This window comes from Salmo trutta, chromosome 38 (assembly GCF_901001165.1).
Source record: "Salmo trutta chromosome 38, fSalTru1.1, whole genome shotgun sequence".
NCBI classification, from domain to species: Eukaryota; Metazoa; Chordata; class Actinopteri; order Salmoniformes; family Salmonidae; genus Salmo; species Salmo trutta.
Window position 1 is genome coordinate 30,246,461 of NC_042994.1, and position 11,721 is coordinate 30,258,181.

The 11,721-nt window shown below is 43.4% G+C and overlaps 1 protein-coding gene across 1 annotated transcript; it reads right to left on the reverse strand.

Moving 5' to 3' along the window:
• Positions 1-1,363: 1,363 nt before the first annotated feature.
• Positions 1,364-11,422, reverse strand: LOC115177661 (zinc finger and SCAN domain-containing protein 2). The gene is made up of 2 exons (XM_029738601.1): positions 10,865-11,422; positions 1,364-2,803 (listed from the first exon to the last, which is right to left on the reverse strand). The coding sequence occupies exons 1-2, from the start codon at positions 11,172-11,174 to the stop codon at positions 1,854-1,856; spliced, it is 1,260 nt and encodes a 419-aa protein (XP_029594461.1). The 5' UTR covers positions 11,175-11,422; the 3' UTR covers positions 1,364-1,853.
• Between the last annotated feature and the right edge of the window lie 299 nt (positions 11,423-11,721).

An 11,721-nucleotide genomic window follows, 5' to 3' on the forward strand; every position in this document is an offset into this window, starting at 1 on the left:
TGTTATGTTTCGTATGGTTACATAAGACAGATGGTTACTTAAGGCAAAAACGAACGGATGCATAACGTCTAGCAATCCAAAGGTTGTGCGTTTGAATCTCATCACGTACAACTTTAGCATTGTAGCTAATTAGCAATTTTGCAACTACTTAGCATGTTAGCTAACCCTTCCTCTAACCTAACCCCCAACTCCTAGAGCTAGCTAATGTTAGCTACAACAAATTGGAATTCGTCACATATCATACATTTTGCAAATTCATAACATATTGTATGAAATGGATGCTGGGCATCCACAAATTAATCCACACCATACGTAACATATCATACTAAATGGAGTGTCTTAGATTTACGTACAGAATAATACAAAACGCTCCGAGACCATGTTGTTATTTCTATATAACCTACACTTTCTCATTCTTAACTTCTAAAGCAAGTGGGGCTGTTGTGGCATTTGTGACAACGGTCGCAAGAGTAGCTGCTCACCGATTTGAGGCTCCAACGCAGTTCCACCACCACATCCGCTATGTGGGTGTCTGCTATCACCAGTTAAGACTTGATCTGATTGAATCAAAGTAATAAATTAGAAAAGCAGATGGTGCATAACCCCGCCTAAACAGGTGTTCTATTCCCCTAGCCAGCACCTCTCCTAAACAGGTGTTCTACTCCCCTAGCCAGCACCTCTCCTAAACAGGTGTTCTACTTCCCTAGCCAGCACCTCTCCTAAACAGGTGTTCTACTCCCCTATCCAGCACCTCTCCTAAACAGGTGTTCTACTCCCCTAGCCAGCACCTCTCCTAAACAGGTGTTCTACTCCCCTAGCCAGCACCTCTCCTATACAACTGTTCTACTCCCCTAGCCAGCACCTCTCCTAAACAGGTGTGCGTTTCTTTCGCCTCCAGCTGTTATCGCCACAAGACAGTTCAATGGAAATACACCAAACTTTCTAAATATCGACCAAAATTACTGGACAAGTTAAATGAAAACCTATCTACTGTCATAAAAAAATCATATAAAAATAACCAGACATGTTTTCCCTTACATCTTACAGATAATAATGTCCTCTACCCCGATGTAGACGCTGAATAGGAATACACATTATTAATAAATACTGTTATGAACAGGTAGTGTTAATTTTTTGGGGTACTCTATTGTTGTAAACTTGCTCTTTTTCACATCCAAAGTTTTTATCTAGATGAGACCATACTATTCCTTTCAAGCCACACCGTAAGAACAATCTTCCAAGTGGGGGACCGACGATGCAGATGTCAACCATGGAGCACATGCATCACATGCAAACATAACCGGATTATCTGTAGAGGAATGACACACACACACACACACAGAGTGAGAGAAAGAGCCAAGAGTTTGAAAAGAACAATTTAATCAAAGAAAGCATACAAATGGAATCTGATGTGCTCTATACTCAAGACATGAATTCATGTCTTGAGATTTGTTTTAAAACATACCAATTATTTTTTTAGTAGGCTTTATCCAATTAGATTTCATATGGCATAACAAACAGCACACATTTTCTGTAACAAATATGAGACAATGGGAGCACTGTGTATGTGTTCTCTCATGAATTCTAAGTATGTGTGATGTACTAGATCTCTTTCCACACTGGGAGCAGTGGTAAGGCTTCTCCCCTGTTCTCTTCTCCCCTGTGTTTGTTACCTCATGGTCCTTCAGGTTCCCTAACTGGGTAAATATCTTTCCACACTGGGAGCATTGATATTGTTTCTCTCTGGTGTGGATTATTTCATGCTCTGTCAGTTGCCTTAACAAGGTAAATCTCATTCCACAGTAGGATCAGTGGAAAGGCTATTCTACAGAGTTTGTTTGCTCATGTTAATTTTATTCTACAGTGGGAGAAATAACAAAAGACTTCACGCTTGTGTGTACTTTCTCATGCTGTTTCAGTTTGCCTAATTTCTTAAAACTCTTTCCACACTGGGAGCAGTGGTAAGGCTTCTCCCCTGTGTGTGCTCGCTCATGTATTTTCAGGCTCCCTAGCTGGTTAAAACTCTTTCCACACTGGGAGCATTGATAGGGCTTCTCTCCTGAGTGTATTCTCTCATGTGTTTTCAAGTTACATGACATGGTGAAATTCTTTCCGCACTGTGAGCAATGGTAAGGCTTCTCTCCTGTGTGTGTTCTTTCATGGTATTTCAGGTATGCAGACTGGGAAAAACTATTTTGACACTGGGAGCATTGGTAGGGCTTCTCTCCAGTGTGTATTCTCTCATGTCGTTTCAGGCCGTTTAACCGGCTAAATCTTTTCCCACAGTCTGAGCAGTGGTAAGGCTTTTCTCCAGAGTGTAAACCTATATGTCTTTTCAGGGAATCTGATGAGGTAAAACTATTTCCACACTGGGAGCATTGGAATGGTTTTTCTCCTGTGTGTACACTCTTATGCAATTTAAGATGCGATGACCGGATGAATCTCTTTCCACACTGGGAGCATTGGAACGGCTTCTCTCCTGAGTGTATTCTCTCATGTGATTTCAGTGAACCTGATGAGGAAAATCTCTTTCCACACTGGGAGCATTGGAAAGGCTTCTCTCCTGAGTGTATTCTCTCATGTGATTTCAGGGAACCTGATGAGGAAAATCTCTTTTCACATTGAAAGCAGTGATAAGGCTTCTCTCCTGTGTGCATTCTCTTATGTTTTTTCAGGTGTCCTAACTGGATAAATCTCTTTCCGCACTGAGAGCAGTGATGTGGTCTTGCTGATTTGGACATCACTGGGTCTGGTTCCTCGGAGGGACACGTCCCACTTTCAGAGTAAGAGTCTGGTCTCTCTCCTGCCAAAGACAGAGTATTTTTCAGTTTAACAGAGAATTTCCAGAGTGGGCTCTCTGTTACCTTTGAAGTAATGACCATTTTACACATAGAAATTGACATTATAGGCTATTAACCTCTCTAGGGGGTGTGGGACGGTAGCGTCCCACCTGGCCAACATCCAGTGAAATTGCAGAGCGCCAAATTCAAAAACAGAAATACTCATAAAAATTCATAAAACATACAAGTGTTATACATCGGTTTAAAGATTAACTTCTTGTTAATCCAACCACGGTGTCAGATTCCAAAAAGGCTTTACAGCGAAAGCATATTATGCGATTATCTGAGAACAGCGCCCAGCAGACAAATCATAACAAACAGTAACCAGCCAAGTAGAGGAGTTACACAAGTCAGAAATAGCGATAAATTTAATCACTTACCTTTGATGATCTTCATATGGTTGCACTCACAAGACTCCCATTTACTCAATAAATGTTCGTTTTGTTCAATAAAGTCCCTCTTTAAATCCAAAAACCTCAGTTTTGTTTGCGTGTTTTGTTCAGTAATCCACAGGCTCAAAGGCAGTCACAACAAGAAGACGAAAAATCCTAAAAGTATCAGTAAAGTTTGTAGAAACATGTCAAACGATGTTTATAATCAATCCTCAGGTTGTTTTTAGTCATAATAATCAATCATATTTCAACCAGACAAAAGCTTTGTCAATATAAAAGGAAAACAAGAAAGGCGCACTCTCGGTTGTGCGCATGAAAACCTCTGGGACACTGAATGGTCCACTCATTCAGAGTGGTCTTACTCCCTCATTATTCAGAATACAAGCCTGAAACCATTTCTAAAGACTGTTGACATCTAGTGGAAGCCATAGGAAGTGCAATTTGAGTCCTAAGTCAATGGAATCTGTATAGGCAGTCTATGGAAAATTACAAATATAAAAAAATCCCACTTCCTGGATGGATTTTTCTCAGGTTTTCGTCTGCCATATCAGTTCTGTTATACTCACATACATTATTTTAACAGTTTTAGAAAGTTTAGAGTATTTTCTATCCAAATTTATATGCATATCCTAGCTTCTGGGCCTGAGTAACAGGCAGTTTACTTTGGGCACGCTTTTCATCCGGAGGTGAAAATAGTATCCCCTACCGTAATGAAGTTAACCAATCACAGCCCTCCTTTATGATTGCACATTCAGTAAACCACCAGCAGAGGGAGTTTCCTTTGAATCCATTTTCCCATTCACTGTGTTGGTGGTGCTTAATACAATTGATCATAACTTCAAAAGTAGCAGAGAGCCTACTCTGGAAATGTACATTTACATCCTTTGGCAGTCGCTCTTATCCAGAGCGACTCACAGTTCATCTTAAGATCTCTTGGTGAGACAACCACATGTCAGTGACAGTAAGTAAATGTTTTCCTCAATAAAGTCGTTCTCAGCAAACTCTACTGTTATGTACCGCACTCTACTGTTATGTACTGCACTCTACTGTTATGTACTGCACTCTACTGTTATGCACTGCACTCTACTGTTATGCACTGCACTGAACTCTACTGTTATGCACTGCACTGAACTCTACTGTTATGCACTGCACTGCACTCTACAGTTATGCACTGCACTGCACTGCACTCTACAGTTATGCACTGCACTCTACAGTTATGCACTGTTCTATACTCTACTTTTCTGTACTGAACTGTGCTGTCCTTTGATGTCCAAACTTCAGATTTGGTACGGACCAACCCAATGTGGTCTTGTTTGGGGGCAGAGCTCATTAACCTCCCTGGGCTAGGTTAGTCAACAGCCAGTGGAATCGCATGGCGCGAAATAGAAATACCTAAGAAATGCTATAACTTCAATTTCTCAAACATATGACTATTTTACACCATTTTAAAGACAAGACTCTCGTTAATCTAACCACATTGTCCGATTTCAAAAAGGCTTTACAGCGAAAGCAAAACATTAGATTATGTCAGGAGAGTACCCTGCCAAAAATAATCACACAGCCATTTTCAAAGCAAGCATATATGTCACAAAAACCAAAACCACAGCTAAATGCAGCACTAACCTTTGATGATCTTCATCATATGACACTCCTAGGACATTATGTTATACAATACATGCATGTTTTGTTCAATCAAGTTCATATTTATATCAAAAACCAGCTTTTTACATTAGCATGTGATGTTCAGAACTAGCATACCCACCGCAAACTTCTGGTGAATTTACTAAATTACTCATGATAAACGTTGACAAAATACATACCAATTATTTAAAGAATTATAGATACAGAACTCCTTTATGCAAACGCGGTGTCAGATTTTAAAATAGCTGTTCGGCGAAAGCACATTTTGCAATATTCTGAGTACATAGCTCGGCCATCACAGGCTAGCTAATTTGACACCCACCAAGTTTGGGGCTCACTAAACTCAGAATTACTATTAGAAAAATTGGATTACCTTTGCTGTTCTTCGTCAGAATGCACTCCCAGGACTTCTACTTCAACAACAAATGTTGTTTTGGTTCCAAATAATCCATAGTTATATCCAAATACCTCCGTTTTGTTTGTGCGTTCAGATCACTATCCGAAGGGTAACGCGCGAGCGCATTTCGTGACAAAAAAATGCAAAATATTCCATTACCGTACTTAGCAGCATGTCAACCACTGTTTAAAATCAATTTTTATGCTATTTTTCTCGTAAAATAGCGATAATATTCCAACCGGGCAACGTTGTATTCATTCAAAGGCTGAAAGAAAAAAATGGAGAAGTCTCGTGACCACACATCTCAGTCTCACTGTCCCCAGGCTAACCACTTACAAACTCTGCTGCTGTACTTTGCCCAGAGACAGCAGACACCCCATTCCACTTTCTTGCGATTTTAGCGAGCCAATGGAAGCCTTAGAAAGTGTCACGTTACAGCACAGATGCTGTATTTTCGATAGAGATGCAACAGAAAGACAACAAATTGTCAGACAGGGCACTTCCTGTATGGAATCTTCTCAAGTTTTGGCCTGCCATATGAGTTCTGTTATACTCACAGACACCATTCAAACAGTTTTAGAAACTTTAGTGTTTTCTATCCAAATCTACTAATTATATGCATATTCTCATTTCTGGGCAAGAGTAGTAACCAGTTTAAATCGGGTACGTTTTTTTATCCGGCCGTGAAAATACTGCCCCCTAGCCCCAACAGGTTAAAATAATAGCCAGTGTATAGAACAATACCCGAATATGCAAAGAAGGATAGTGCATATTTCTACCTTTGTGTACCTATTCAGGATACATCACCACGAAGAGAGAACCCACTTCACTTACTGTACTTCAATAACCAAAACAGTCATGTCATAGACGACACCTCATTCTTTCTGCAGACATCGTTGATTCTTAATTCAAAGTGAATATTTAACAGAGTTTTTTGGAATGTACACAAACTGAGGGAGATGGAACCAACATTCTGTAACCAAACTTTGCATCTGCACAATTCCGCCAGTAAAAGTTTTTTTTGTTTGTCAAATGTTAAAATGCTGTTCGGATGCTGGAGTGAGTAGTCGTGCTGTACTTTGCTCTGCGGGTAATATTACATTTCATTACATTGGAACGATTTGATTAGTGTAATGTTAGCTAGCTAGCTACATAGATGTCTTTGCATCAAGGATAAAGGTGTAGCTAAAGGTGTAGGTGTAGGTGTAGCTTTGAGAAACTAACAAGGTTAGCTAGCCAGCTGTATTCGTTCGTTCGCGCCGTTTTCCAAACAGCGTCAACACCACAGCCACTGCTAGCTAGCCAACTTTACCAACTAGCAGTACTGTAGAAACTAAATACATTACAACGGAACGATTTGATTAGTGTAATGTTAGCTAGCTACATAGTTGTCTATGTATCAAAGATAAAAGATAAAGGTAAACGCAGCCACTGCTAGCTAGCCAACTCTACCAGCTAGTAGTACTGTATCATTTTTAGTCAATAAGATTTTTGCAACGTAAGCTTAACGTTCTGAACTTTCGAGTTGTGTAGTCCACTTGTGTAGCTAGCAGGACTGACTTTGCGTTAGCTAGCCAACGTTTAATTACTTCTGCGTTATGAAAGGAACTAGACACGGACACGAATGATCCATTGGTAGTTTGTTGTAATCAAGTATTGGTGCTAACCGTGTGTTATTGGATGCTAGCATGCTAGTTAGCTACGGCGTCATAGGACACGGTGCACTGGGTGGGTTTCACGGAAGAATACTGTACCAAGTTATCTAGCTGAATAAACTAAGTTTGAGCCTATTCCTGGAAACATTGAACCACTGTAGTTTACATCAATTATAATTTCTAAAGTGGAAGTTGGAAAAGTTATATTTGAGTATTTCAGTGAATGGTTCGTGAGGGAGGCCCTGCTCTCTCGCTTCCCCAGTTGTTTAGTTAATTTTCATTCCAATCTCTTTTGCATTAGCGTAGCCTCTCCTGTAGCCTGTCAACTATGTGTCTGTCTATCCCTGTTCTCTCCTCTCTGCGCAGGCCACACAAACGCTTCACACCGCATGGCCGCTGCCACTCTAACCTGGTGGTCCCAGCGCGCACGACCCACGTGGAGTTCCAGGTCTCCGGCAGCCTCTGGAACTGCCGCTCTGCGGCCAACAAGGCAGAGTTCATCTCAGCCTATGCTACCCTCCAGTCCCTCGACTTCTTGGCGCTGACGGAAACATGGATTACCACAGAAAACACTGCTACTCCTACTGCTCTCTCCTCGTCTGACCACTTGTTCTCGCATACCCCGAGAGCATCTGGTCAGCGGGGTGGTAGCACTGGAATCCTCATCTCTCCCAAGTGGACATTCTCTCTTTCTCCCCTGACCCATCTGTCTATCTCCTCCTTTGAATTCCATCCTGCCACAGTCACTAGCCCATTCAAGCTTAACATCCTCATCATTTATCGCCCTCCAGGTTCCCTTGGAGAGTTCATCAATGAGCTTGACGCCTTGATAAGTTCCTTTCCTGAGGATGGCTCACCCCTCACAGTTCTGGGTGACTTTAACCTCCCTACGTCTACCTTTGACTCATTTCTCTCTGCCTCCTTTCCACTCCTCTCCTCTTTTGACCTCACCCTCTCACCGTCCCCCCCTACTCACAAGGCAGGCAATACGCTTGACCTCATCTTTACTAGATGCTGTTCTTCTACTAATCTCACTGCAACTCCCTTCCAAGTCTCCAACCACTACCTTGTATCCTTTTCCCTCTCGCTCTCCTCCAACACTACTCACTCTGCCCCTACTCAGATGGTATTGCGCCGTCGCAACCTTCGCTCTCTCTCTCCTGCGACTCTCTCCTCTTCCATCCTATCATCTCTTCCCTCTGCTCAATCCTTCTCCAACCAATCTCCTGATTCTGCTTCCTCAACCTCCTATCCTCCCTTTCTGCATCCTTTGACTCTCTATGTTCCCTATCCTCCCGTCCGGCTCAGTCCTCCCCTCCTGCTCCGTGGCTTGATGACTCATTGCGAGCTCACAGAACAGGGCTCCGGGCAGCCGAGCGGAAAACTAGCCTCCCTTCGGACCTGGCATCTTTTCACTCCCTCCTCTCTACATTTTCTTCCTCTGTTTCTGCTGCTAAAGCCACCTTCTACCACTCTAAATTCCAAGCATCTGCCTCTAACCCTAGGAAGCTCTTTGCCACCTTCTCCTCCCTCCTGAATCCTCCTCCCCCTCCCCCCTCCTCCCTCTCTGCGGATGACTTCGTCAACCATTTTGAAAAGAAGGTTGACGACATCCGATCCTCGTTTGTTAAGTCAAACGACACCGCTGGTCCTGCTCACATTGCCCTACCCTATGCTTTGACCTCTTTCTCCCCTCTCTCTCCAGATGAAATCTTGCGACTTGTGACGGCCGGCCGCCCAATAACCTGCCTGCTTGACCCTTTCCCCTCCTCTCTTCTCCAGACCATTTCCGGAGACCTTCTCCCCTACCTCACCTCGCTCATCCTTGACCGCTGGCTACGTCCCTTCCGTCTTCAAGAGAGCGAGAGTTGCACCCCTTCTCAAAAAACCTACACTCGATCCCTCCGATGTCAACAACTACAGACCAGTATCCCTTCTTTCTTTTCTCTCCAAAACTCTTGAGCGTGCCATCCTTGGCCAGCTCTCTTGCTATCTCTCTCAGAATGACCTTCTTGATCCAAATCAGTCAGGTTTCAAGACTGGTCATTCAACTGAGACTGCTCTTCTGTGTCACGGAGGCTCTCCGCACTGCTAAAGCTAACTCTCTCTCCTCTGCTCTCATCCTTCTAGACCTATCTGCTGCCTTTGATACTGTGAACCATCAGATCCTCCTCTCCACCCTCTCCGAGTTGGGCATCTCCGGCGCGGCTCACTCTTGGATTGCGTCCTACCTGACAGGTCGCTCCTACCAGGTGGCGTGGCGCGAATCCGTCTCCGCACCACGTGCTCTCACCACTGGTGTCCCACAGGGCTCAGTTCTAGGCCCTCTCCTATTCTCGCTATACACCAAGTCACTTGGCTCTGTCATATCCTCACATGGTCTCTCCTATCATTGCTATGCAGACGACACACAATTAATCTTCTCCTTTCCCACTTCTGATAACCAGGTGGTGAATCGCATCTTTGCATGTCTGGCAGACATATCAGTGTGGATGACGGATCACCACCTCAAGCTGAACCTCGGCAAGACGGAGCTGCTCTTCCTCCCGGGGAAGGACTGCCCGTTCCATGATCTCGCCATCACGGTTGACAACTCCATTGTGTCCTCCTCCCAGAGTGCTAAGAGCCTTGGCGTGACCCTGGACAACACCCTGTCGTTCTCCGCTAACATCAAGGCGGTGACCCGATCCTGTAGGTTCATGCTCTACAACATTCGCAGAGTACGACCCTGCCTTACACAGGAAGCGGCGCAGGTCCTAATCCAGGCACTTATCATCTCCCGTCTGGATTACTGCAACTCGCTGTTGGCTGGGCTCCCTGCCTGTGCCATTAAACCCTTACAACTCATCCAGAACGCCGCAGCCCGTATGGTGTTCAACCTTCCCAAGTTCTCTCACGTCACCCCGCTCCTCCGCACACTCCACTGGCTTCCAGTTGAAGCTCGCATATGCTACAAGACCATGGTGCTTGCCTACGGAGCTGTGAGGGGAACGGCAATTCCGTACCTTCAGGCTCTGATCAGTCCCTACACCCAAAGAAGTTCACTGTGTTGATCCACCTCTGGCCTGCTCGCCTCCCTACCTCTGCGGAAGCACAGTTCCCGCTCAGCCCAGTCAAAACTGTTCGCTGCTCTGGCACCCCAATGGTGGAACAAGCTCCCTCACGACGCCAGGACAGCGGAGTCAATCACCACCTTCCGGAGACACCTGAAACCCCACCTCTAAGGAATACCTGGGATAGGATAAAGTAATCCTTCTACCCCCCCCAAAAAAATATATTGATGTACTATTGTAAAGTGGTTGTTCCACTGGATATCATAAGGCGTATGCACCAATTTGTAAGTCGCTCTGGATAAGAGCGTCTGCTAAATGACATAAATGTAAATGTAAATGTAGTGATTGTGCATTGAGTGGAAAGGTTTGTTCAGCTTTGAAATCAATGTATTTTTTTTGTTTGGCATACATTTAAAGTAAGAAATATGAGTCTCGCGATTCCATACCTTTAACAATTCCTACTACAGAACAAATTATTGAAAGTGTAGAACTTCAGTCGAATGCCCATTTAAAGGGGCAATCTGCAGTTGCTACGTCCACTTTTTTGGACTTCTACATGAATTATATGTACTCATTGATTCTTGAAAATATAAGTTATTAATACCTCATGAGCTTAGTTCAACTGTCATACCCCATCAGAACCCACTATATACAATCAAAACATGGTTAAAACTATAATTCTAGATGGTCAGTCTTTGCATCCATAGTTCTGTCTATGAATTTGAGAATGGTTACATTTCATCAGCCCCATCCCTCAGATTTTTATAGAAACAAGGGGTGGGGATCCCACTTTGATATTGTTTCAACTGCAGATGTCCCCTTCAAAACCACTCATTTGGATCAACAACTGCAGCGCTTGTGCCCATGTTTTTAAGATAGTACTCACTGGTGTTAATCAGATCTCCAGTCTGCTCTTCTTCCTCCTCCAACGTGACAGTAATCTCCCCCTCCTCTTCTTTCACTGTGACAGTCATCACCTCTTCCTCCCCTTTCACTCCGAAAACGTTATCCTCTTCCTCGTCGTCTTCCTTCACAGTAACATCCTCCTCTTTCACTCTGAAAGCTTCTTCTTCTTCTTTCAATGTAACAGCTTCATCTTTTTTAACTGTGACAGCCTCCTCTCCCTCCTCCTCTTTCACGAGAGCTTCTTTCTCTGTCCAGCAGACCTGCTCTTCTTTAGCAAGGGACAAACTCATGGTCGAATATGTTAGCTAGCTAGTTAGCATTAGCGAATAGCCCAGTAGCGTTACTAGGCTAAGTTAATAAGTAATCTGACCGACAACGTAAATATGAAATTTTAGGAAGTATAGTAAATAAGCAGATAGTGTTTTTAAGTGTTTAAAACACGGCGGTTAATATACACCAAAAATTGTCAATGAGCTCCAATGTTTCGGTTTTATGTTGGCTAGCTAGCTCTGAAGATGGCTGAATCAGTAGCAGTGTTGTAGCTGTTGTTGAAGAAGCGTCCCGCACCGTCCATTAGATTATACGTCACCAGCTGAAAGACCCAATTGCCATCTGCTGACTCACGTGGGTAATGCAATTTAACAAAAAGAATATTCTTGCAATGAATTAAACACTTGGCAGGTTTTCATTTACCCAGGATAATTCGAAAAGCAATGTCCCAAAAAGAAAATCATTGCGACCTGTGTAACAGAACCGGCAGGAGAAATCTTCAAAAGATACCATTTTAGTCTCAGTTAAGCAGGGCTGGAATTGTCTTTTGTATAACTTTCTTTATTG